Source organism: Solanum dulcamara, chromosome 4, assembly GCF_947179165.1.
Source record: "Solanum dulcamara chromosome 4, daSolDulc1.2, whole genome shotgun sequence".
NCBI lineage: Eukaryota > Viridiplantae > Streptophyta > Magnoliopsida > Solanales > Solanaceae > Solanum > Solanum dulcamara.
The window spans coordinates 15,724,134-15,752,038 of record NC_077240.1 but is presented as its reverse complement, the minus strand read 5'-3'; the positions used below and the strand labels follow the sequence as shown (position 1 = coordinate 15,752,038).

Sequence of the window (27,905 nt, the reverse complement as noted above, 5' to 3'; positions counted from 1 at the left end):
ACATTAACTTTATATCAACTTTACAGCAACAACAACATCAAAATAATACTGCACCACCACCTATCCAAAACATAAACAACTTTACAGCAAAAACACAATATATTTTAATAATTAGGCTTCAATCTCCATATTTCAATCGCTACCAAACCAGTAGCGATCACACCAACAATAAATATATTTTTTACTCGATTTATTTTTTCATCAAAAGCCTTGACTTTCTTCAACAAACCCCAAATCACCTTATTTGCTTGAGGAGGGTGTCGATCTTCATACCAATAAAAAAATCACAGCCTCCAATTTTCTACAAAATCAATTAGAAAAAAATTAGAAGCCCACAATTAACAGAAAATACTTATTCCTCTTTTGTTGTACTTATTAGAAATAAATAAAGCTTTAAGATTCACATTGAATAAAAGTTGTAATATATGAGTAAAAATATTAACATAAAGAATTACTTTACCTTTGAAAGTTTACAAGTAAAAAATCTATGACCTGGATTTAGTTGGGTCCAAGAAGTCTTTAATAGTGCTTCATTACCACATTTATAATATCGACATTCATCCAAAGAGGCCATGAAAGAGTTGGAGAAGCTCGACATGGAAGTGTAGAAGAAGAGTGACATGAAAGAGAGAAAAACAAAGAAGAAGAGAAAACTGATTTTTGCCTTTTTCTTTTTCCAAATCAGAGAAATAATCTAAGAAATTAGGGCATAAAAGAGAGAAAAACAAGAAGAAGAGAGAACTAATTAGGGAAAAATAAAGAAGAAGAGGCATACATATATAGATAAGAGAGATATGACCGTTATAGGCTTTGTTTGGTGCCACATCAGATGAAAAAATAACTTCTACGCACCTCAGATAAGTGCAAAACACTCGAGGGGCCAGCTGTTTAAAAAGTGTCAAAATGACACATCAGACCCTTACATTAGGTTCATAGACTCTTCTTGTCTAGCAAACCCTTTAGGAATGTGCATATACACTTCTTCTAATAAGTCATTATTGAAAAATGCATTATGCACATCCATTTGATATATGTACTACTGATTAGAAGCAGCAGGAGCTACCAGTGAACTGACAGTAACCATCTTAGCAACAGGGGAAAAAGTTCCAGAATAATCTAAACCAGCCTGTTGACTATAACCCTTATCCACAAGTCTTGCCTTATACCTTTCAACTTCTCTTGATGCCTTGTATTTTACCTTGTATATCCACTTACAACCAATAGGTTTCTTTCCAGTTGGGAGATCTACAATAGAGTAGGTGTGATTGTCTTTTAGAGCAGCAATTTCTAACTGCATTGCCTTGATCCATGAAGGGTCTTGGGATGCTTGTTTAAATGAAGTGGGCTTAGGAATGGAGGAGTACACATACAAAGCATGTTGGTAGAAGGGAGACAGATTGGTGTGAGTCATATGGGATGACAATAGATAGGCACAAGACTGTGAAGTAGAGGAACTAGTGGTCACAAAATCATTCAGCCAAGTTGGTGGATGTTTAACTCTCATGGACTTTCTGAGTACAAGAGGTGCAGGATTAGGTGGTTGGACAGGAGAATTAAGAGAACTTATGTGAGAAGGAAGCTCAGAAGGAGGCTCCCATTGGACTGGATCATGCAGGATAGGATTAGGATGAGTGTGTGAGATAGTTGGAGGTTGAGAGATAGGATCCAAACTAGGAAGTTCTATAACAGGGAAAAGTAGAGTGCCACAAGACTTAGCATGAAGAAATGGAAATATGGATTCCTGAAAGACTATATTTCTGCTAATAAAGAAGGTTTTGGAGTGAAGAGTATATATAACATACCCTTTCTGATTTAAAGACTACCCCATGAATATGCCTGGGACTACTCTAGGTGCAAACTTATCTGAGAATTAGTTGTGGAGGCATAACTAAGACAACCAAACACTCTGAAGTGAAAAATAGAGGGAGGATGACCATATAAAAGTTCAAAGGGGATTTGAAGTGCAACATCTTAGAGGGTGTTCTATTTAGGATATAGACAACTGTGGTAACATACTCTCCCCAGAATCTGAGAGGAACCCCAGCTTAAAACCTAAAGGATCTAGCTATGCCTAAAATGGTCTTGTGTTTCCTTTCTACCACTCAATTCTGTTAGGAACTTTGATGGAAAATACCAAGTCTGTACAGAAGAGATTGAAATTCAGAACTAACGAACTCACAACCGTTGTTAGTTCTTAGAATTTTGACAGATTTAGAGAATAAGATATTTATTATTGTGAGAAAGTTCTTCATTACAACCAGGACTTCAGACTTGAATTAGAAACAACCATGTAAATCTAGTAAAGTCATCTACTACTGTCATAAAGAAACTTTTGCTATTGTGAGTTGTGACTCTATATAGACCCCAGATATCACAATGTAGTAGATCAAATACAGATGTGGTACTAGAACAACTAAGAGGAAAATGTAGTTTAGTGTGTTTTTCCAAAAAGCAAACAGTACATAGGGACTCTTCATGCTGTAAATGTTTAAGACTGCAATGCTTCTTGATCACCTCCAGAGGAGCATGACCCAATCTTCTATGCCACAAACTACTAGAATCATGAACTTGTTCAACTGTGTTTGCACACTGAGTTAAGTGGTTGTTGGAAGTTCTACTCAGGGAGTTGCCTTTTAGGATGTATAGACCTTGATCCTCTCTACCAATTCCCTTCACCATGCCAGTATAGAGATCCTAGAAGATGCAAAAGTTAGGAAAAAATCTTACTGAGCATTGCAACTTCTTAGTCAATTTTGAGACAGAGAATAGTTTGAATTTAAAGTCTGGCAGAAATAACATATTAAAGATAGTTTGATTATTTAGAACAGTAGAACTTCCCCTATGAGTTACAGGTACCACACAACCTGTAGGTAGATGAACTTTATTATTCTTAGAATAAGTGATTTCGGAACAATTATGCACTATATCAGAGTTAGAGGTCATATGGTTTGTTGCACCTGAATCCACTATCCAGTTGGTACTTACATCATTATTGGTTAGAGCATTCATAATACCTGCATTAGAAGCTGGAGAGGAGGCTTTTTCTTCATTTCCTTTATTCAGCATAAGGAGAATTTGTTGGTACTGCTCCTGAGTGAAGTAGGGAGGAAGTTGTGTTGCAGATCGAGATATAGTTGACTGATTAGAAGGATTATCAAGGATACTAGGTGTATCATATTCATGATCTTCATAGTGCATTGCTTGATTTGCATATTTACTTGGTCCTTTCTTCTTAGATTTAGGCTAGTTAGGAGGATACCCAATCAACTTTTAGCAATTCTCATTGGTGTGTCCATTGTAGCTACAAAATCACATACTAATGAACTTTTCTTCTGTGGTCTAACACCACTATTATAGTACTGTCTGCTAGAGTTTGAATTTGGAAAGTTGCTTCCACTACTTGTGCCTCCTTCACCATATGAATATTTAGATCCTATGACAATTCCTTTCCCATTATTTCCTCTGAAACTAGAACTAGGACCTCCTTTATGACTAAAAAATGCTGCTCTTTCTAATGATTCAGTAATCTGACCTGCTTGTGAAGAACTGGCCAATAACCTCTGACTTTCATGGTTTATGACCATAGAGTAGGCTTTGTTGAGTGGTGGAATAGGGGAGATCATTAGAATTTGACTCTTACACTAAGCATATGTTTCATTTAGGCCCATTAGAAACTGTAGAAGTCTTTGATATCTATAATGTTGAGAATAATTTCGTAACTCAAGACAAGTACACCCTGGACAAGGCATGATTGCATCAAATTCTCAGTCTAGAGAAATAATCAAAAACTGACATAGTTCTTTAAGTCAGAGTAACAATTTCTCTATGCAGATAGAATACTCTCGATCCATTCACAGTGTCAAACCTTTCCTTTAGGTCAAGCCAAACTTTGTGAGCATTTGAAGTGTATATTATACTACTCAATAGCTCCTTTCTAACAACATTCATGATCCATGATAAGACTACAACATTAACCTTCTCCCACTGCTCATGTAACAATGCATCAAACTTTTCCTTAGTATGCCAACCATTAACAAATCCTAGCTTACTTTTGCCTAATAATGCTAGTGCCATAGATCGACTCTAGAGTGCATAGTTTTCTGAACCAGTGAGCTGTAGAGAAATGAGAGAGATACCTGGAGTGTCATTTGGATGAAGGTATAGTGGATGATTATGACTGATCTCAACTCGACCAGTTGCAGCAGTGCTTTCAATTGCAGTAGAATTTGGAGCTGCAAATGCAACTTCTATCGTTATTGATGATGTTGCTTCGATTTGATTTTCTTCTAATCACTAAGCTTTTGTTGGATCACTGCTTGATCAACAAATCCAACCTCTTAGAAAGTGATAACTTCTGATCAGTGCTCTGATACCATGTTGATCTTCAGAACTGAAGATCTTCTAACTACATGAAGAGAATTTGAGAGAAGAAGAAGAAGAAGAAACTATAGCATTCTTAATTCTTATTCAATTCCTTTTAGTCTATCACATGTGGGATATTTATACAACTTAATCAGTAACAACTTTTAGCTTAGTCACACTTTTGTAATTGCATTTCCTAACTAACTTTTAACCACTTTCTAACAAACTTAGTTTAGCTAACTAACTGTGGTTATATCAACTTGTTTTCTTAACTCAATAGATTAGTTACTGAACCAAGTCCTGTTTTAGATTTCACTATTCATGTATCTTTCATTTGCATGAATTTCATACTACCATCATTTCAAAAGTCGACATGAACAGAATTTCAATTTCACAACAACAAACATAGAGAAATTAGTAGTATGTGTGCCCCATATTACACATAATCTGAGTATGAATACGACCATCATATGCAAAACAATGGCATCAATATTATGACGATCCACTAAGAATCAGACCATGTAACGTCATAATCGCCCTAGTCACCTTCAGGTATACCCAAGGTTTCCCACACTGCTTTAGAGGCATCAACAATGTTGTTGGGGCATGGAGACTGATAATCATGCTCGTCATCACACCCCATGGTAGAGTCACACTCATCTACAACTTTAGCCTTCACACTTCTTCCATTAGCACTTATGGTGATATAGTTAAGGCATCTATCACCTCCACTGTACCATCCGGTTGAAAGAGCAACAACTGGAGTGCCATCAGAGTGGTATTGGTTATCACATTCCGAGGGTCCACCACAATCTCCACCCTTTTGGAAGCTATTAAGGGTTAAAACAGCCTTGGTATTACCGGTCACTGGAGGTGAACATTTGTAAGTGGTGTACATCTTGCCTTGTTTGCAACAATCTGAGTCGTTTTCTGGGTTACATTGTCCTGGAGGTGGCTTTACGCCTCTGATTTTGCCACTCGGCTGGCAAGCCCGTAATCTTGCATCTAAGCAGTAAGTAAGAGTAGCAAAAGTCAGCAACACCAAAAGATATGCCCCGAATCTAGAATTCTTCATTGTATCTGTTTTTTTTGCTTCCAATTGTGGTTTTGTGGAGACTGAGATGATCTAACTGGTTTATTTAGTGTTCTGGTCACACAAGATGCCAATATTCTGCTCAAGGCATGAAAGTTTCTAATAATTAAGCATGCAGCTATTTTAGCAGTCAAATGGTCTGGGGGAGCACTCATATATCCTTTTAGTTATTTGGCTATAGTAGATTTGGACATATTTGATTGTAACTTGTTTATGTTACTTGATAGTAACGGCATTTGTCTTCTATAACTGGACATCTCAGTTGGATTCTTATGTATGAGATCTTGGTGTTCTATTGTCTTGGATTATATAGTTGCTGAAAAAATTTAGTATTCTTGTTGTACAACTGGAGCACTACTGCACAAAGTAGTGTTAAAAGAAAAGCTTGGAGTGTTAAAAAGCTGATTAAAAATGGCAAATTTGGCTAAAACAATGAACTTCAGGTCTGAAGATGATCAAAAGTCATGACGCGATACATTCTCATAACGAAGACTACTACTTGCATAAAATAACTCTACTCAGATCAAAGATTATGGTTTTTTGAAATTCTTTTGACAGGACAACACAGTCCTCACAAAGCTGAAAGGAATATTGTATCCAATACACCTAATCATGCTTCTATCAAGCTTAGTCCTTAATGACACTGGAGCCTCATACAATTCATTTACAACAATTTCATCTTCTTCTTTCAGTGTATCATCGTAATTACGAGTATCCTTACAGATACGACAGTTAATTTTAATGGTGAAAACAAAATAGTTTTGTGGTATGGCTGTCATAGCCTCTTCTTGCAACATAACAAGTAGGAGAAAGATATTCATAGTAAACACAAATGAAAAAAAAATGGTGTAAGAGGCTCTTGAAGTGTTGAACTTTAATGCTTTTACTAGGAATATGCTTGTCCTCTTTCGCATCCTTGTTACAGAATAACAACATAAGATATATTAATAGGTAACACCTTCTACACTTTATTGATTTGCAATTCATCACCATTTATGCGAATTCTAATTTAGACAAATGGCCAAGACACTACAGCAGCTTACGGTTACAGTTACTGTCTTGCTTCCCTTCTTCCAAATCATCATCAAGCTTGCTCAGTAGTGTGGTTAAGGCAGACTTAATTGGCAAAAGAGATTGTAACTGGGATACTTTCCGTTGGACAGGACCTGTGTTATTGCCTTGAGTACTTACATGGGCAGCAGTGCTACTAGACATCAAGTTGTTTCAAATCGACAAAGATTAATAAACACAACTAGTCATAAGCAGGACTCCAAAAGCAATTGCGGAGCTAAATTGAAAATTTGCATTTATGGAAGTGCCGAATTTCACATTATTAAGTCTATAACAGCAAGAGTCTTCAACTAGTCATAAGCAGGACTCCAAAAGCAATTGCGGAGCTAAATTGAAAATTTGCAGTTATGGAAGTGCCGAATTTCACATTATTAAGTATATAACAGCAAGAGTCTTTCATTTCATTGTAGGAAGTGATCATCATCATATAAGTTTAAAAAACAACTTAGTTTTCAACCATTTGATGCCAATTTGTAACTCCTCTTATGTGTAATGTACCAAGTACAGCTGGTTCCGAAGTAGGATTAAGTAGGAGCTAGCATAACAATATTCTAACTTTGATGCAGCCACTTCTAAAGTACTGTATTTTATATAGCCTTCACCAACTAATTTGGGAGATTTAGTTGATTGATTGATTGATCAAGGCTAAACTGTTGTAGATTTAGATTAGCTACGAAATCCTTTTTTTTTAGATGTTTCGCTAATCATATCTGTATCATAGGTATGAATTTCAGATTACTGCCACTTCAAAAGTAGATATGAACAGAATTTCATCATCTGTAATTTCACAACAACAAACATGGAAATCTAGTGGTATCTTTGCCATATATTACACATAATGTGAGAATGCACGCGATCATTGTATTCAAATGATAGCTTAATTACTAATAATGACTAAGCATCAGACCATGTAATGTCATAATCGCCCCAGTCACCTTCAGGTATACCCAAGGCTTTCCACACTGCTTTGGAGGCATCAACAATGTTATTTGGGCATGGAGGCTGATAATCGTGCTCATCATCACATCCCATGGTAGAGTCACACTCGTCTACAACTTTAGCCTTCACACTTCTGCCATTAGCACTTACTGTGATATAGTTAAGGCACCTATCTCCTCCACTATACCATCCGGTTGAAAGGGCAACAACTGGAGTATCATCAGAATGATATTGGTTATCACATTCCGATGGTCCACCACCATCTCCACCCTTTTGGAAGCTATTGAGAGTTAAAACAGCCTTCGTGTTGCCAGTCACAGGAGGCGAGCATTTGTAAGTGGTGTACATCTTACCTTGTTTGCAACAATCTGAGTCATTTTCCGGATTACATTGTCCCGGTGGCGGCTTTATGCCTCTGATTGTGCCACTCGGCCGGCAAGTCTGCAATCTTGCATCTAAGCAACAAGTGAGAGTGGCAAAAACCAACAACACCAGAACTGATGTTCCCACACTAGAATTCATCATGGTTTTTGTTCCTTGTCTCTTCTCTGGCTTTTATTTGCAAGTGTTGGTTGGGTGAAATTTGTGGTGGTGGTTTATATAGTGTTTTGATCAAGACAAAATGCCAATATTCTGATCAAGGCATGAAAATTTTCTTATAATTAAGTATACAGTTGAGTTTATCAGTCAAATGGTCTAGTGGAGAAGTTTATTATTGTTTCTTTTTAGTTATATTTATTTGGACGATAGTAACTTCAGAAGTATGTGATTATAATTGCTTAGCTTTCCTTGACAGCCACGGCCTTTGTCTATTATACAAAGATATCTAAATTGGAGTTTTCAGGCTACAGCGAAGGCATTCTACCACAACCTCAATGTGACAAGAACTTGATGGGCTAAATTATTGTCTTTGAGTTCTTCAGTTGCTGAAACTAATTCAGTATTTTTCTGCACAGTAATAGAAAAACATATCGTTTCATCTGGTCGCTAAACCTGTATTCTATTACCAGTCCAGTGCCAGTTACCAGTATTGAGCTTGATTTTATAAGCGTCGAGGCAATGTGGAATCAAAAGAATCTAACTGAGACTTGAGTGATAAGAATGTTGTATAATCAAACACAAATTTGACATCAGATTTTAACAAAATCCAAGTACGGAAACGACATTATATACATCGACTGGATTGTATGAACTTTGTAGAAAATAAACAGTACACAACCGATATACAAACACATGTAGTTCTCAGTATCTTTGCCTAATTCATTTTACATTCCATGAACCATGGCAAAGGTGCAAAATGTGCTAAGAATGCAAATAACTTGCTGCACAACATACAGAAACAAATCAAACTTTTGAACATTTCTTTGGTTTCCCGGTCATGTTATCAGGTCCCCGAGCTTTGTTCAACTCCTTGGCAATATGACAAAAATTTCCTTGAGGACAATGATTGAAAGATTTCAGAAAATATCACAGAAAACTTTCAACATAACACCAGCAACCTATAGCATACTATCAGTCTTAGCTGGAAGCCGGCGAAAGAAATTCAGGGGTGCTGATGGCAATTTGTGGCGGAACCTGGGATGCCTCATTGCGTAAACGCCAGACAGGCCAGCAATCACTTGAAAAGGTGTAGCATACAACACAATGGCAGCAAGCAGGCAGAATATAATGAATAATACAGTGGCACGCGGGTCTCGCCAACTAAGCAGTGCCTGGATTCGCTCACCTTGTGTCGCCACATCTCCTACTACTGTCTGAATTCGACCAGCTAGACTTCTAAGACGATCATACCTCATCCTAACAAGTTCTGAACTCCGTGATGTAGGGAAGGTGTCGAATTCCTCATCAAGCTCATCAGGATGTGTTGAATCAGCATGTGATATTCTTGTGTTCATATGAGGAGGGTACCTCGGTCGGTACTGATAGTTCCAAAGCCCTATTAGGCACATGTACAGAAACACCGTTGGGAGGATTAATTCTGGGAAACAGACAAGCATAAGGAAGAGAACATGTACTAATGATGTCGTGATAGGATTCTTCCACAAGCATACATCTCCAAACCATTTCCCAACAGAGAATAATCCACTAAAGACGGACATCAGCCTGAAAAAGTTCGCTTTGCTGCGCCTCATGCTCCAGAGGTGTGAATCTGCATCACTCATGTATTCAACCACTTCTTTTCTGAGAGGAGGTTCTGCACGGCTTAGCCGTGCAGCCACAATATTTACAGCTTGATGCCGCAGCTTATCTTGCAGCGTTACAGACAATGGCTCCACATAATGCATTTTTGGTAAAAGCGGTCTAGAGTATAGAAACATCATGTTGATCATTGATGCACATGAAAATCGTATGGCGAGATGCAATTCTCCCATCTTCTTCACACCCGAGGGGTGAAGGATGAGCAATGGATAAGAATGTGTGTATACTCGACCAGTTTCAAGTGTTGAGACCCGAATACGAACCTTCCCAACTTTCGTGTCTCTTTTGCCATTTGAACCTTTTTCTTCAAGCTGTCCATTGTCAAACACCCCAACTGTCAGAACAGTCGCTGGGTCATAGACTTCCCAAGTGTATTGCTCATTAAACTTCGGATTTAAGCTGTCAATAACCGTCCTGGTCCGCACCCACTTATGACCATACTTTGCCACACAATATGTATCTGTTGTACCCCTTCCATCTCTTGTTTTTGATGGGTGTAATCCATCAACATTCAGGATACCTAATTCCAAGATACCAATTGATGACTTCCACAGCTGCTTTGCCGTAGGTCGAAGATCACTACTATAATGAGTAGACTCATCAAGTACATGGTATCCTCCATCCAGTGATACACGAAGATGGATCCTACTGGAAAACTTTTCTTTCTTCTTTGGCTCTTCAATCTCAGCTGAACCCGGTTCTTGGAGGTTGTACCATCTTGATCGAACAAATCGATTATCTGCACGCCTTTCAACAGTGTTTAATGGTATAATGACCACTCCCAGGGCCTCATCTTTGTTGGAAGCAACACGATCCTCAACTGAAAGTATCAGATGTTCTTCAAATGGTTCAGCAGCAACGAACATCAGATCCTCATTCCACAGAGCATTCATAGTTTGAGATTTAATTGGCCTAGTCCTCAGCAACTGGTTACCAATCCGAGCCTTCACATAGACATCAGGAAAACGATTTTTCTCTGACACAACTAAGTCTTGTGCTTCAATAACATTGACACGAACATACCACAGCCTAGGAGAATGGTACACTTTTCCGCGGATTTGGGTAGACGGCACTGACATATCTATTGGACTAGCTACATCTGTATGGAAGGCATCAGGGAATGCTTCGTCAGCTTGTGTACCAATCCAAATTGCAAGCATCAGTTCTCCCTTCTTTTTCTCCCCTTTCTTGTTTTCCAGGCGATACCACTCTGGAGCCAATGGACTATCTGGAGCAACTCGGGTTGGAACTTCATGCAGATCAACTCGAACAATCCCAACAAAGTCATCTTTCAACATATCCTTATCCTTAACCACAACATCCAAAACAGAAGACTGCATTCTTTCTTTAGCAAAAGCAAATACTGTATTCCATTCTGGGCTTTGATTTTTCTCGAAGTGTTGTGTGACTCCTTTGTAGTTCCCAACTCTTACTTCAACATAAGGGTCAAGACTTCCTGTGATATCTTTAGAAGGCAAATCTTGTGCTTTCACGACTCTTACAAACAGGAATTGCATAGGCTCAACAAGGTCATATGTGCTGGATATTCTGCCACCTCGAACAACTCGCCCCCCCACTATACGCCCTCCTCCAAGGACAGGGCTTGTCTCTTTCAATGAATATTCAGCTGGCTGTGAAGATGAACCTGAATACATCCGCACTACTTTCGGCCCCTGAGAGGTAGATTTCATCTGATCAGCCCCAAATCTTATGGGTTGACTAGATTCTGCAAAGGAAGAATAAGGCTCTTGTTGCTGGTGCTTCGTGTTTGGCAGGTGGTGGAATGTGCGTCTAGTCCCTTTTTTACCATTAGCGACTGGTTCAGAGATGAAATTCGGGACTCGTTGTGTAGGTTCATCACTTAGGCTTGAAAAGGAACTGATATGTGATGAAGAATCCGTTGTAGGAAATGAGTTTGATATCCTAATAGATGGATCATCAGTTATAAAGACTTTCAGGCCAAGCTCTCCCCTAGCACGCGAGAAAACACCTGCCTTTTCCAAAGGGTAATGCAAAACAACAGCATCAGAGTATGGAACAAAGGATGATCCATTGATCTTGACCTTCCCAAGAGATGATTTAGATTGGCTTGATTTGTTATTGTTGAAAACAAGAGCTTCAAGTGTGAGGCTGGACAATTCATTAGGATCAGAAACATTGAAATAGAAAGTCTCATTCCAAGCAGGGTCCAGATCTTTTTCTTTGATTGTGGTGCGGAATTTTTGGCCATCAAAGTGAAGCTCTACAAAGGGACTAGATGAGCCTTGGCCATCTTTAGACAAAAGATTGTGGGCACCAACAACTTCAACCCCAAGCTTGAGGTTAATCATGGTGTATGATCAGGATAGTTCTGAGTAAATTCAATAGGGTAGATTCAGCAAATCCGGTCAAGCAGGTGAAAACTGCAAAACAACATCAATGTCATCATAAAGGAATATTCTCACAGAGGAACACTACAAATCCAACTTCAAAAATCTACTACATAAATACTGCAATTCAGTCACAAAATGAAGATGCAAATGGAGCATAGCCCAAATCAGTAATGTGTTTTCTTAGAAGAAAATACCTGACATTACTTTTAGGCACTCATATCAGAGAAAACATCCGGGAAAATCCACAACATTCCAAAAAAAAAGCTTCCTTTTCACCAAATAACATGAATAGACAAAGATAAACCTCTGTGGCCAACCAACAAAACATGAAACAGAGAGAGAAAGCACTCTTTATCGCGAATCTTGTTCAAGATTCCACCCACCAGGGAGGTATTAATGCAAGACAAACTACTGAAGAGACATTATGCTCAATTCAAAAGGAAAGTATTTATACAATACATAAGAAAGGATTCTATCCAGAGAAAGTGTTTGTAAAGTAACTAAGGCTGGCAAATGTCAAAAGTGAGAATTTTTGTTAACCACTAAATTCCGGATAAATAATACATATAAAAAACAGTAATAGTACAAGTGTTTGTAGAAACGAGGGACGGTTGGCATCTTGACAATGGGAAAAGCCTTCAAGCTTTACCTGTTACATGTGTAAAAACACAACGAGCCAAAAGGAGTCTAGAAGTTCACCTTTTGTAATTTTATCTTTTTCTAAACATTCAAAAGTAATATAGAGGAAAAGGAGTTAAGAGTCAAAGCAAGAAAATCAACCTTCTTTGAAGGAGAAAATTGGACAAAGGAATCTTTGAGGATATAGAATAACTTCAACGTATCAAAAGACATCTTTTTCTGAAGATGTCACAGAATATCCTTGAAGTTCTCTTATGAAGAGACAAGGACCAACTGAACATTGAGAAACAATAAGAATCTGAATCAACCTAGAGTGACTTTCTGCAGAATCTTTGACAACTTTTACTATTCTTTCACAAATCTTTTTTTTTTGGAAATGGATTTGTTTAATCTTTTATTAGTGTGACACTAAGGACCAAAAACTTATGATTTTCAGAAACAGTCTACTTGCAAATCATGACAGCCATCAAAGTTGACCTAAAACAAGAAAGAGATAGTATCTGCTAAGCAGATGCCTAGGGCGTTTGGCCATGAAATTTTTTCACTTTTTCCCAGAGTTGAACTCTAAAAAACACGTTTGGACAAAGAATTCCGAAATAACTTGAAGTTGAATTACAGAATTTTCAAGAATATGAAAACACAACAAAGAGTTGTTTTCACAAAACTACTGATTTTTCTGAAGGAAAAAAAACACACACAAGCATAAATTAAAAACAATAACTCAATTTACATTTTTTTAAAAAAAGTAGACAGCTAAGCTGACACCCTTTTGGATACCTAACACTAATTAAAAAGCACGAAAACAAACTCACAAAAAGTTGAACTCAAACCCCAAAAGCAACAACACCATAATCCATTTGATTTTTCATTTCAACAATTATCAACAATATAATCTTACCAAGAAGAAAAACATACAGTAGTATGACAAATATATTAGTAAGCACAAACTGGTCAAAACCCATAAAAATAAATTAAACACAGTGAAACAGAATAAGATAAATCAAACATTAGATAGTACAAGATCCTAGCAGAATATACTTAACAGGAAAACAAAAGGGAGAATTTGTTTTAAGAAGATAAAAAGTGCACCTTTTTTTCCTTCTCTACTGAATCTTCTTTTGAATAATCTATATGGGTTCTCAACTTCTTTATTTTCAGCTTAATAAAGACCCCCTTTATTTCTATGATGGAAAAAAAGAAGAGGAAGAGATGAAGAAAATGGTTGAAGATGGTACAAGGAAAGAGAGAAAAACAAGAGACAAAAATTATGTATTCAGAGTCATATAATAATATATGATTTATCTCGTCCTAACTCCTAACAAATCCGCGTATAAATGAGACAGTAGTATTCAATATCTAAATTTTATTTTAAAACTTTAAACTTTTTATGTCCGAATTCATTATTTTTTTTACGGATAATATATAATTACTCGCTCAATTATAATTAAAATATGTCCTTAAAATTGTTAGGACATATTTTAATTATATATGAGTCTTATTAACTTTTAAAATATAATAAACATACCCTAAAATCTATATGATGACTCACATAAAGGGAGGTGCTTTACACTCGCGTCAATGCCACGTCAGAGCATTATCAGCTCTTAAAAAAAATTTAAAAATTGTCAGATCTAAAAAAAATAATTAAAAATCATTATTTTATTTTTTTAAAAAAAAAATTAATTTAAATTGTGTCCACCATATATTGCCTAAACTAAATCTCTAATATGTAAAAAAAAATCGAATTTCATGTTAAGTGTTTGAGTAAAAAAGAAAAAGAAAAATTCTTCTGTTATTATACAAATTGATGAAATATCTTTAAAAAGATCACCGACAATTTAAGTATGTTGTGAAAAAAAATATTTATATTTCTAAAAATGATAAAATTGGGCTCTATTTCATAATGAAAAAAAAAATTAATTAAAAAGATATCAACTTAAGTTTTAATGTTACTTACTTATGTGTATTAATTAATAATGAAAATATCCAATTAAAAATGGACATGTGTCCAAATTAAATAGATTTTATACTTCTTTTCCGTCTCTCACTTACCTCGAAGAAAGTGAACACACTCTCTGTGTCACCTTAGCACTGAAGGGTGTGTTTATTACATTTTAAAATAATTCAAGAATAATAGGACTCATGTATAGTTAAGGTGTCTCCTAGCGATTTTGATTATAGTTGAAGAGGATACTTATGTATTATCCCTTTTTTTATTTCAATCTACTTGTCTTATTTTTTAAAAAATAATATATTTTGTTAAAATAAATTTTAAATTATCTAACATGTTTAAGATTATAAAATTAAAATATATTTTAATACATTTAATATACTAATTAATATTTTTAAAATTGTGTATCAATTCAAAATAAATAATTGAAACGGAGAATTGAATAGTATTAGGAAGAAAATCAAAATATTAGTGTAGCTGTCAGTCTGTCACTAGTTACATTATTATACATGTACACCAGCAAAATAAGAAAAAATATTAAATAATAGAAGTTTTGTATTACAAAAGGTCTTTAAGCAAAAGGACAAGTACGTAAAAGATGTCCATCACTTCTCTTATTGGTCCATATAATATCACTTTCTTCGGTCATTATTACTAACCTTTTTGCCTTTTCTTTTGTTTTTTTGGTTAATTATTCTAACCACCTATGTTTTATGACTCACTTGTGGATAACTCCCAATATTTTAAAAATCAAATATTTATATCTCTTATATTATTAACATTATATATATATATATATATATATTTCTAATGATGTTATTCCTACTTTTCTACAAGTATTGAAACTTTTATATAATTAAAATCTTAGAGAGATAAAATTTTACGGGATCATTTGATAGCTAGTCAGAATTATGCAAATATAAATAATGTATAAATTAGTTATAAGTGAATCTACACATTAGTTTATGCAAGAATTAGTTATTCATATATTAGTGTGTATTTAAAGTGCGAGAAAATTCTTACTAATAGTTGGTATATCTTATAAGTAATTTTTGTTCATTTTCTATTTACGAGTTTCCAAATATAAACGTTCAATTAATGTTTTTCTTATCAAATGCATGAATAAAAAATTTTAATTTCGTTTTAAAATTAAAAAAAATATTTTTATTTTATAATTTTAATTCTTTTCTTTTAATAAGTATATTTTAATTATGTATATAGCTACGGATAAGTGTTTGAATTTAAAATACAAAATATCTATTTATAACATATATTCATATAGATTTACATTAACGCGACCAATAGGGATCAATTACTTAGCTCACCTATATTGAATGTTTACCTTAAATAAGTACGTATTAATTTTTTGTATAACTCAATAATAAATTGAGATAAATATATAATAATCTTTTTCAACTATAGTTATTCACGATTACCTTCTTCATGTCCCTTTCAATATGGTTGAGATTTCACCACATGGGTTTTATTTTATTTTCTTCATTTCTTAAGATTTCATGTTTGATTATCAAAACATAATGTTTTTCCTATCCCATCTTATATATCATCATTACTATGCGTAATGATTACTTAATAATTAATGCACATCGATTTATTTAGATAGTTGTCATCTTCCATCAGCAATAAATACCAAGTAATTTTATTTATCAAAATTACGATAAATGAAAAGAAATCATGTAGTATTTTCCATAATTTCAAACAATTCTACGATTATTTTTAGCACAATATAATTTTATTCTCTATGAAAATTTTATTTTAGAAAAAAATAATATTATTAATGTTTAAATTTACATGAAAAATTAAGTGTTTATGTTTCAATACTTTTGTGTGATTTGCACAAAAAAAACTCAAAAGAATCATTTCGCGCCATCATATAATTTTTTAATATTCTTTAAATAAGTTCCGTTAGAGAAACATTTTTGTATAAGAAGTTGAAGTTCAATACTTACGTTATAACTAATCATCAAAAATTTAGTGCAAAATGTCAAGGAAAATTATCAGGAATTTTATATAAATTGATTATATCGTAACTTTGTAATAAATAGTTCCCAAATTATGACACATCACCATGAATTACTGAAATGTGCCGCAAGAATTCATTAAATTGATCTCCATTTACTAGTTATACTATGAGTTATTTTCTTTTTTTTTGTCGTTTTAAATTTACGAAATATGATAACACAGATGGCTGCTCAACCCTATTTATTTTTAGGTCACGTTTTTCATGTCATAAGTAATAGGTAATTAATTAATTAATTAATATGTGTCATTTGAAATAACGTTAGATACTTCCTCTGTTCTTATTTACTTGTCAAATATTTTTCTAGTTTGATTTTCCTTTTTACTTGTCAAGTTTGATAAATCAAGGAAGGACAAATTTTTTGCCGGGAACCGTAATTAATTCAAACTATAACTATATTAGCTAAATAACTAGTATATATTTGCCTGTTTGCATAATTTTCCATTTTTTAATTACAAACTTCAATGTATATAGTATTTTTTTAATTTTTAGAAAAGGGCGGTTAGATAAATTTTATTAAGAAACGCATGGCAAAGTATGAAAGTAAGCAGTTTCACTAACCCCATTTTTAATAATTCTGCGAATGGACTTATTTATTAATTTCTTAAATAAAAGCATTGACGTTGACTGACTAGCCTGCCAAGGAATTTCCTGGTAGAAAATGATGCTAGTTTCCTCCGTCGTATTTTATACTCTGTGTTGACTTAATACGATTTTTTTTTTTTTTGAAATTTGTAGTTTAAAATAAGTAATAATGTGTGTCTATAAAGTATTTCACTAAAGATAAAATTAGTATTTTAAAATTAAATTATTATTAAATATAAAAATATGTTATTATTTTTAATTGACTAAAAAAATGAATCATATAAAGTAAGACTGAGTTGACGTAGGGAGTACTTAATTTGAAGAAGGAAATACCTAGAGAGTAGTCCTTTAAGTTTGCTCAGAGTAGTAGTTTGGTTTTGATGGTTTTTGATAGTTTCACCAACTAATTGTGGTTTTTCACAAATAAGATTTATGAATAATAAATAAATAATCAAAGACGGATTAAAATTTATAAGTAAAAAATTTGAAATCTTTTTTTTTAAAACGATAAGTAATAAAGGAAAATCTATTTTTACGATAACAGACAGATAAAATATGAACAGTGGGAGTACTTCTTAATATCATAAAAGAATGATCGAATTTGAAGTGTAAATTTACATGTTTTCACAGAGGCATTAAAAGTTCCTTTTAAGTCACAATATTTTATACAGTAAAAAGTACTTCTCAAATAATATAAAAACGTCATACTATTAGTTAAGAAGCTGTTTGACTTGTTATGTTGTATTAGCATTGTTAGTTTTCATCCTACCTAACCCTATGAGTGGTCCATTTGACTAAAAATAACAATATTGAACGTCGAATATTTGCTCACTGAAAGGATGTGACATATTATTGCACTTGTAACCCCAGATTTATAGGGTTATTGCATTATTAATTAGCCTTTTGTGATAAACCATATTTCCAAAGATACCTAATTTGTCTAGATAAGAAAAATTAAATAAAAAAAAAAATCGATGATAGGGGCATATATATATAGCTATCTTTAGTGTTCCAGACTTAATTGAATTTCCTTCGCAGATTTAATTAAATATTTTTGACCGTAAAATTATGCAATACAAAAAAAGTAAAAGTAAAATATTTTGTACATACAACATATATAAACTATTGAATACCTTGACATAAGTTCATATGACATTTTTTAAAAATCCCCTTAACAAATTCCTGGGTGTACCACAACTTGTATATTAGTATTTGTTACTTCCAATCCAAGATTATAGGATGAATATAGGAAAGAACAAACACTTGTGTTATTGTCCAAGAAGAGCTCTCAGCCCTTTGAACATTTCTACATTTGCTTTTTTTCCCAAATCAAAACATCTATTCCCACACACACACATCTCTCTCTCTCTCTCTCTCTCTCTTTATCTTTGCTTTTTCCAAAGTTTGCTTCCTTTTTTTCATTTGTTTCTGAAGCTTCATTGTTCGCCACTTATCCAAAATGGTATGTTGCAATATACATTTTTAATTATTGTACAACTCTATGTATAATTCTTCTTCTTGTTGTTGTTTTAATAATCTGTTATGCTTGGGACAGATCGAGTCGCATATTTTGAACATAAATGATATGATCAGTATTCTCATTTTTTATTCAGAGATAAAACCAATACTAAAAGGGGCAGCCTCGTGCATTAGGTTCTCCTGTTTCCACAGCTCAAATCTGTAATCTCATACCCACGTGACATCAACTTTACCAGTTATGATGTCAAGGCTTCCCATCAGATAAAATCCAATTCTATGATCAAATATTGAACATGGTGATTCATGCTGTATCATTATGACCATTATCCACAATCCGATGAGACAAAATGAGAATCTTTCACACACACACAAAAAGGGTTGATAAGACTTACTATTATAATGCTTGAAAGGTAATACCGTAATAGTATAAATAAAAAATGCATTCCGTCACATGATCAAATTATTTATGAGTCCTGTTCATGCCCCTTGAAGGAATTCTGTGAAAATTGAAGTGATTAATTTGTGGAATCTGTTGTGGTTGGATGTATTAGGCGAATTCGGCATCAGGGATAGCAGTGAGTGATGAGTGCAAGCTGAAATTCATGGAGTTGAAAGCAAAAAGGAACCATAGATACATAGTGTTCAAGATTGATGGTCAGCAAGTTGTTGTTGAGAAGGTTGGTGGACAGTCAGAGACTCATGATGATTTTGCTAACAGCTTGCCTCCCAATGAATGCCGCTATGCTGTTTTTGACTATGATTTCACTACTAATGAAAATGTCCAGAAGAGCAAGATCTTCTTCGTTTCTTGGTACTCTACTTCTTCCATCCTACCTACTCCACTATACTAATCTTGTTTTATATCATTTGATGTGAATTATTGAGGATGTAGGTCACCAGAAACAGCAAGGGTAAGAAGTAAGATGCTGTATGCAAGCTCCAAAGACAGATTCAGGAGGGAATTCGATGGTGTCCAGGTTGAGTTGCAGGCTACTGATCCAAGTGAAATGAGCTTGGATACCTTCATTTGCAGAGCTCTCTGAATTCTGTCTACACTGTTAGGGCCTTTTATCAACTCACTAGTAAAAAAAAAATATGTTATAGGCTCTTTTTCTCAATGGGGTTTGAGGAATTTTTGTTCATTTACGCTTTCTTGTCTAAGACGTTCAGTTTATATGTCGTTTAAGATTTTTTCGTTTGTACACTATAGATATGATCATGTGTGACAATGTGATGGAATCCTAATTTCTAATTAAATTCACTTCAATTCTTCTTCATGTTTTTGTCTTTCCTTTTTCCTGTAGATTCTGCCAACTCTTAAATATTTAGTATTCTGTCAATGAAATCCAGAACAAAATTTCCTCTAGATTGGTTAAGGCATTTAGCTAATAACCCCACCCCACCCCACCCTTCACATTGATCCTATTTTGGATGTTCTGAAGTAGCTGAGATCAGAAGATCAAAAGTTATTTTACATTTTTTTTTCAACAAATTGATGTAAAATCCAGGATTTCAGTAATCTAGATTCTTCTTCTTTGATTATGTAAAGAATTTCTTAAACCGTGGAGGAGAATGTGTGAACCATTTCGAAAATTACACTCAACATTTTATCCGATCTCTATTGCAGAAGGAGATAGAGCATTTATATAGAGATCAAGAATCAAACATATGATCGTTACGTTATCTCAAAGTTTAAACTAGATTGTTAATTGAGGAGATAAACAAGGAATCTTGACACTGGAAGTTTTCTCAACTTCACTTAATGTTGATGCTTGGATTAGGAGGGAAAAATTATAATATACTTGTGAATGCTGGAACAGAAAGGGATGTTTCTCCAGCATTTGCAATATCTTATCGAATTAGGGGATACTTCATAGCAGGATTAGAATAGTTGCAGATACTTCATTATGGATAATTAATCGAATTCTTAGTTTAATCCTTCAAGTCCATGAAAATTGATTGCACAATATCTATGTAACAAATGAACATTTTTCCATATAGATTGTCGATAAAGAACAATAATTTTCTGACATACATATCTTGATTCTTGAGGATAACTGATTTACAGTGCTTCTTCAGAAGTATCTTCTTTTCTCACTTCTGAATTTACGGAAAATCTTCAAAATGGAAAGGAAGATAGCTTAAGAAAATACTGTGTATGTGGACAGTTTCAAATACTTTTAGTTTCTTCCCATAGTTCAACTTGCTTTGTGAGATTCTCTTTTCTCTCGATAAAATCTTGGAGATCTGCAGGACTCCAGGGAGGGGCCATGGTGCATGGATTTGAAGATGAAACATTATGAATCCTGGAATGTACACGAAACTTCTTTCTTATTCCTTTGGTCGAGCAAATCAATGTATCGGAGCATACTTCAACAGCTTCTCTAGGCACAGTAGGCTGATATTTCAAAAGCTTGGCATATTCAGACAAGAGATGAAACATGTAGTCGTAAATGTACTTCATTTGTAGCTCCTCATGTACAAACTTGCTACCTGCTTTTCCTATTTCTTGTGCCTGTTGAAAATCGGTGCACTTGAACGTTAGATTATACTTAACAAATTAATGTAACAGAAGATAGTATTGTCATCATATATATAGAATGTCACCTTTTTTGCATTCTTATTGCCCCAATCTACTGCAAACTTGATGGATTTGCATTTGTCATTCTCATTTATTGGCCAGTAATGGACTGTTGGCAGCAAACTCCTTGAGTAGAAATCATAGTAGTGGGGATTTATGAGCAGAGCCACAGAATCACAAGCTAAAATGTACTTTTGACTCACTGACCATGCCAGCCCTTCAACATATATCTTGTATCTGTTTCATCATGTCAATTCATTGGTCCAGCAGAAATGAGTAAAGAATAATCAGAAGCTCGAAGATACGAAAGATTCAGAAAAAAGAGGCCTTTCTGAGATTGCCTGCATACCTATGAGTGCACTGACTGGCCAAATCTGAGGTTTTATAGCCTTGTCTACGTTCGAGAGCCCATTGCTGAAAAAGGATCACTATCAACTTGTCAAAAATAGCATAGTATGATATAATGTTCGATTTTTCAGCATCGTGAACCTAAAGTTTGCAAGGTAAGAGATGTAGTCGTGTAACTAGGAGGCCACGGGTTCAGCCTGTCCTCTTTTTGAAATGTACCTAACTGTGAAAATACCAAGGCACAGAGTTAACACTTACCAAGCCATAAATTCGAGCATTCCAGTCCTGCTTCCCAGAGACGTTGCACTTCAGTAGGTCACGTCTTGCTTCGCCTAACAGTGCATTCCCTTTCCAGTAAGCATAAGGCTCCCTTTCCGTCCACTTAATCATCTCATTGCTCTGCTGCAAATCTTTTTCCAATTTTTCCCATGGCCTTATGGAGAGTTCTGGCCTGCACTAGTACCAAAACAAACCATTTCTAATACAACTCAACATATACTAATTTTCATCTTAACATTTGCTTTGAACTTAAAAAGATATTAGAATGTTGTTTACCAACCCCAAAAGGACCAATCAGGGAAAACAATATCGAAACTCGATTCATTTCCACAGTAGTGAAACAATGGTGGTGGAATTGAGTCCTTTGATTTTCCATAATCACCTCTTTGTGTTACTGGTTGATCACCACATTCAAAAACTAAATCTAAATCAGGTAGCATTCCAGGATAAAAACTAAGAAGTTGCAATATCCCCCATAATGTGACCATGTCCCTTTTTTGGAAAGTTGGTTTATACTTCTCAAAATACACTCTTCCATTTACTATGACTATTCTAAAATGAGCCACTTTTCTTGCTCTTTCTACCATTTTTCGCGTTATCCCTGTCTCCTTCCATGGCCTTAAATCTTCATGAATCCACCGAAAGTATTCAGGGCATGACTCAGATGATGAGCTAAATTCAGGCTTGATTGGTGAAGCTTGTGGACATTTTATCGAGCAAGAAACTTCAGGGAAAAGATCATCTTTATTGCTCTTCTGCAAGGAACCTGTGTCGACAGACTGAAAAAGAAAATATTTTTAGCGATACATGAAAAAAAGACTAATTTCATGATCACTGAATTTTATCCACTATAACAGTAACATCATAGAAGTACTGTCACATTATACGTGACTAAGTTATGCGTGAATTTATTCAGAAAATACGAGTTATGAAACGTCAAAAAAATAAAAAAATGTTAAGAGTGGTACTTACTATATCCATCCATTGAATTGTCAGTGCTAAAATGGATAGAAAAATTATACAGAATCCAATAATTGTTTTAATCGAAGAAGTGCTGCGCGGCCTTATAATCATTCCAAATTGTTTGTGATGCAAAAAAGATGAAATCTTTAGTAAAGAAAATAACAGTATTTTAGCTTTATATGCATTCTTCATATATTCAGGCAAGAATACTATATATCAATCCTTAAATGTGCATATTTAGTAAACAAAATAATAGTGGTGTAGAATTGTTTCTATATTTTAGCATTTTGTTGCCATGTGGGTGAATCTTGATTTCTTCAAATTAAAATATGAGGGTATAATTGTTTGCTCCATAAAAAAAGCAACATTTGGTGGGGAAAAAAAAAGATGTACATAACAATACATTAAGTTATTATTTTTTCTAAAATACAAGTACAACATACATTATCTAGTTTTGCATACATAAAATAAAATTAAAGGTCCCTAGCTATAATAATTGCTTGTTGTTTAGGTTGTTCCAATACTCATTCTCCCATGCCTCCACTTGTTGTGTGGCCTTTATCTTTTGTTCAACAAATGATTTAAGCTGTTGAGGTTCATAAGGTGGAGGAAGTGTACATGGATTTGTATAACTAGGAGATTTCTCTAAGCCTTCTTCCATGAACTTTCTCCATATACCTTGTGAAGTGCATGCCAATGATTCTGAACATATTTCAACTGCCTCTGCTGGAATTATTGGTTCAAATTTTAGCAACTTTGCATATTCATTCAACAAATGGAATATGTAATCAAATATATATTCCATCTTCATATCTTCATGAATGAAATGACTTCCTGCCTTTCCAATTTCCTCTGCCTGACAACATATTTTAAAAAGATGAACTTTAAATCTTATCGACTAAGGGCAGTCTGATGCACAAAGCGTTCATGTAATTAAGTTATATTTACCTTGTCGGTGTGATTGTTGCCCCATTGAACAACAAAGTTGAGGGAGTTACATTTATTATTTTCTCTAATAGGCCAATAATGTTGTTGAGGAATCATTCCTCTCATGAAGAAATCATGGTAACGGGGTCTTACGTACAACGTTGGTGAATCGCACGCCAAAATGTATTTTTCACTCACTGACCATGCCCATCCTTCCACATATATTTTATATCTGCAATCAAACCACAACAATAATTTTCTAACTTTTTAATAAGATATAAAAAAAAATCTTTCATTTGGCCTCTTTTTTTTTGGAGACTGACTATATATATGGACATACCTATGGGTGCATTGATTTGCAAGATCTGATTCCTTGAAACCCTTTTTGGATTGATCAACCCAATCCTGATGATTTCTCATTAAACAATAAACTATGTTAGTTACTTTGTAATCACCAAACAATTTATTACAAGGTGGGAAATTAAATCTTTATCAATAAGGTGAGAACTCAAGTGGTCAATCAGTTAAATTACTATTTAGATAAGACTTTTATCTAGTATTTCATTTTTCATATTAAAAAACAAAAAGAAAGAGGGAAACAAAAAGTTATCATTGGCAAATGGTTACTTAAGGTTGAATTTGGACATATCGAGATAGGCTGAATCAATAAATGAGTCATTGTCCAATTTCGTCCAAAATTTGTTGAGTGGATGAGTAGCATCAAGATGGACAAAATAATAAATTAAAATCAAATGTTCCCGACTCTTATCGAATTTTGTATTAGTTTTTTTTTTTACTTTATAATGTATTTGATTAGCAAAAAAAAAAATTAAAAAAAACATTCTTCTTTATTATAGCTACATATCAAGCATAGAAAAAAGATTTTTCATTTAAATATTTTGACATGGTTCTCATGGTGTATTTGAGGCTCATACTTGGTCCAAATCAATGCAACTTTTAGATAAAACATTTTAAAATGTGTTGAGTTGATAAATAACTCATTCAAACTTAAGCAAGTTAAAAGAATCATATGTTCATGGACTAATTTCACCAACCTGTATGTATAAGAGAGTATGGAAGTTCTGTTTGTCAGTAATATTACACTTCATGAGATCTTTTCTAATTGGAGAAACATGTGGATTTCCCTTCCAATAAGCAAAGGGTATCCTATCCTTCCATTTTGTTCTTTTGTTACCTTCTTTTATCTCCTTAATCACACTTCTCCATGGCCTTATATTTGTCTCAGCCCTACAAAAGAAATACATTTAATAACCAAAATTAATCATGTCCAAAGCCTCAAAAGTCAATTTTCCTTGACAAGAACACACGCAACCAATAAAAGTCGACATTTAACTTCTTGAACGTTTTATCTTTACAAATTTTACCAGCAATCGAAATTAAAATAAAATATTATGACACATGATCAAAGTCATAATTAAAGAATTGGAACTTTGGAAGACTTACACCAAATTAAATACTAAATTTTGTCTTGTTTCTCTAGCAAGACAAAAAACATGATTTCATGAAATCTGGGTATTGGGTTGTGTAAAAGTTCCCCTTTTCCATGGTATTATGTGTGTTAAAATCTTAAACGATAAATAAAAATGACGAATTACAAAATAGTTAAGGGTAAAGAAAGATAATTACCAGCCCCAAAACGACCAATCTGGGAAGACAATATCCAAACTATGCCAATCTGAACAATATCGAAATAACGGTGGTGGGCCGGAGTTAGGTTGCCGGTAATCCTTCGATCGGACGACCGGCCGGTCATCGGTATCAAACATGATCTCCAAATTAGGCAATTTTCCAGGGTACCACCTTAGGAGTTGTACAATTCCATACATAGTGTACAAATGTCTAGTCTGAATAAAATTCTTTGTATTATATTTCTCAACATAAATTTTACCATCCAATATAATTAATCTGAAATGTGCATGCCTTTTTCCTTTCTCCAACATTTCCCTAGTAATTCCTGTCTCCTTCCATGGCTTTAAATCTTCATGAATCCATCTAAAATACTCAGGACATGTTGAATTATTAGGGTTTAAGGGTTTATAGGAAGTAGGGTAATTTCTTGGACATTTATTGGACTGATTCCATGCAGCACAATCCAAAGGGAATTCAAGAATTTGAGGTTGGATTGTTGAGGCTGCTACTTTTTTATAGGAATGACTAGTGTATTTTGCCTGCATAAATTTCAAGAAATAATAATTAAATAAACTCATTAGAAAATTTAAATGAGATAATTACGGCTCTAAACACTTTGATCCGCCGATTTGTTTTATAAAATGAATAGGCATATATTGTATATTATGTATACTTCAATCATATTGATAAATTAGTTGATCGAACTATACATATCCGTAACTAATTACTTAAAGAAGCACAATAAACAGAAATAAAAAGAATTGTCATGCATTTAATTATTTCCATAATAAATTACATAAAACGTTTGCCTGGGAATAAAGTAGCATCAACACAAAACTGATGTGGTAGAGTTGGCAAAGATCTTTGTATTCCCTCCTAATTAAGTTTAATTAATCCATCAATTTTGTCAAAGCATTGAACTATACTTTGAATTTATAAATTCTGAATTTTAAAAAAGACATGTTACTAATTCTTAATAAATTATTTATACATATTAAATATATTTTTAAATACAAATATAGATTTGGTTCAACTCCTTTATGTATATCGGAGGCAATTAAAGGCCTAAAGTCCCCTCTCCATAATTTTTTATAGTATATATTTTTTAAAAAGAAAAAAAATAAGGGGCTGAGGTTCAATATCAAACTCATTATTATTGTTTAAGAAGAAGAAAAAAAGTAAAAATATTTATATGATGAAAAGGAGAATGGAGCATGTCATGTTGACTTACAAGATCAAACCATCCCGCGAAGAACAAGAGAGAAACTACGAGCAGAAAGAAGAAAAGCAGCAACGATGCCGTTAAGGTTGTTGTAGTTTTCTTCTTGAGATATTTCCATTTTGCTGAATTGTTTTTGAAAGCTGGCCTTAGCCAAAATTCATTCATCAACTTCTCATTCTTTTCTTTCATGATTTAATTTCTGCCACAACTTATATATATATATTTGATTTTGTGTTTTTAATTTGGGAGTTTTTTGTGAGGTTCAGGTTTTTACAAGAGAAGTGAGTATGTATGAATATATACAGTAACTTGCCAAATTAATGGCTTTTATAAGAAGGAATCATCAAGCTAAGAGAAAAAAATAATAATTAATCAGAGAATAAAGTATTAATCCTCACATGAGTTATGGGGTTAATTTTTGATGAGTTGAGAAATTGACTATATATGGAGAATTAAGCCTGGATTTTCTTAAAGTGTCGAAGGAATACAATAACTAACACAAACACATTATTTAAGACCGATAATTTTATGTTTCCCTTGCAGTTGTATGTAAGATTAGAGGGGAAGTTATAATTTTATTTTTTTATGGGTTCTGAATTTTATTAGAACGACTTTAAATGATAATAATTGATTTTGAGTTTAATATTTTACCTATTTAATGAATTCAATCGAACTCACTACTAGATCCTTCTTTCAATTTCAAAAGAAAATTCCACGCCAAACTTTATTGAAAATATGTGCTTTCTAACACCTAGCTAATAGAGTAATTAAGACAAATCTTGATTGTGAAGTATACGTTACGTGCAAGTCTGACTCAGTCCAATTTTTGGCTATGGACGTACTATTATTATAAAGGAAAAGCATATATAACTTCAGCCAAGTTTAATTAATTGACACTGGACTTTCCAAAATTAAAGCCTAAAATTGGAGACTAATTAAGGCTTAAGCTACTTCCGAAAATTCTTATTTTCTTTTTTTGGATGTTTGATTAGCTTCTGTACAAGATTATATATATTTTTGAGACAGTTATTAGTAGGTGTGTATCGGTAGGTTCGATTCGGTTTTAAGTATTATCGATCCAGTTTGTCGATTTTTAATTTTTAAATATACTAAATCGATAATCAAACCAATAAGATATTTGTTATCGATTTTCATTTATCGATTTTTGATCTTTAACGGTTCGATTTTTGATTGAAAATAATTTTAA

General features: G+C 33.8%; 4 protein-coding genes and 1 pseudogene across 4 annotated transcripts; 1 reads left to right on the top strand and 4 right to left on the bottom strand.

The window, feature by feature from the left end:
• Positions 1-4,714: 4,714 nt before the first annotated feature.
• Positions 4,715-8,216, bottom strand: LOC129884747 (putative ripening-related protein 5; annotated as a pseudogene).
• A 342-nt stretch (positions 8,217-8,558) lies between these two features.
• LOC129886585 (FT-interacting protein 7-like) lies at positions 8,559-13,935 on the bottom strand. The gene is made up of 2 exons (XM_055961336.1): positions 13,765-13,935; positions 8,559-12,066 (listed from the first exon to the last, which is right to left on the bottom strand). The coding sequence occupies exon 2, from the start codon at positions 11,992-11,994 to the stop codon at positions 8,965-8,967; it is 3,030 nt and encodes a 1,009-aa protein (XP_055817311.1). The 5' UTR covers positions 11,995-12,066; positions 13,765-13,935; the 3' UTR covers positions 8,559-8,964.
• Positions 13,936-18,504: 4,569 nt separating this feature from the next.
• Positions 18,505-20,005, top strand: LOC129884746 (actin-depolymerizing factor 12-like). The gene is made up of 3 exons (XM_055959031.1): positions 18,505-18,711; positions 19,280-19,539; positions 19,621-20,005. The coding sequence occupies exons 1-3, from the start codon at positions 18,709-18,711 to the stop codon at positions 19,769-19,771; spliced, it is 414 nt and encodes a 137-aa protein (XP_055815006.1). The 5' UTR covers positions 18,505-18,708; the 3' UTR covers positions 19,772-20,005.
• A 725-nt stretch (positions 20,006-20,730) lies between these two features.
• Positions 20,731-22,917, bottom strand: LOC129884039 (uncharacterized). Its single transcript, XM_055958416.1, has 6 exons — positions 22,909-22,917; positions 22,213-22,715; positions 21,916-22,108; positions 21,659-21,723; positions 21,336-21,546; positions 20,731-21,243 (listed from the first exon to the last, which is right to left on the bottom strand). Exons 1-6 carry the CDS (start codon positions 22,915-22,917, stop codon positions 20,899-20,901), a joined length of 1,326 nt encoding a protein of 441 aa, XP_055814391.1. The 3' UTR covers positions 20,731-20,898.
• Positions 22,918-23,211: 294 nt separating this feature from the next.
• Positions 23,212-27,125, bottom strand: LOC129886584 (uncharacterized). The gene is made up of 6 exons (XM_055961335.1): positions 26,708-27,125; positions 25,474-26,015; positions 24,882-25,074; positions 24,167-24,231; positions 23,848-24,058; positions 23,212-23,755 (listed from the first exon to the last, which is right to left on the bottom strand). Exons 1-6 carry the CDS (start codon positions 26,885-26,887, stop codon positions 23,387-23,389), a joined length of 1,560 nt encoding a protein of 519 aa, XP_055817310.1. The 5' UTR covers positions 26,888-27,125; the 3' UTR covers positions 23,212-23,386.
• Positions 27,126-27,905: the final 780 nt, after the last annotated feature.

Coding starts and splice junctions, on each gene's coding strand:
- LOC129886584 (XM_055961335.1), bottom strand. CDS start 26,887: ATGAAAGAAAAGAATGAGAAGTTGATGAATGAATTTTGGCTAAGGCCA. Junction 25,075..25,473: donor GATTGGTCGTTTTGGGGCTG/GTAATTATCTTT, acceptor TTTCTTTTGTAG/GGCTGAGACAAATATAAGGC. Junction 23,756..23,847: donor GCAACAATCACACCGACAAG/GTAAATATAACT, acceptor ATATGTTGTCAG/GCAGAGGAAATTGGAAAGGC.
- LOC129884039 (XM_055958416.1), bottom strand. Junction 22,109..22,212: donor GATTGGTCCTTTTGGGGTTG/GTAAACAACATT, acceptor GTACTAGTGCAG/GCCAGAACTCTCCATAAGGC. Junction 21,547..21,658: donor GCCAGTCAGTGCACTCATAG/GTATGCAGGCAA, acceptor ATGATGAAACAG/ATACAAGATATATGTTGAAG.
- LOC129886585 (XM_055961336.1), bottom strand. CDS start 11,994: ATGATTAACCTCAAGCTTGGGGTTGAAGTTGTTGGTGCCCACAATCTT.
- LOC129884746 (XM_055959031.1), top strand. Junction 19,540..19,620: donor AAGATCTTCTTCGTTTCTTG/GTACTCTACTTC, acceptor TTGAGGATGTAG/GTCACCAGAAACAGCAAGGG.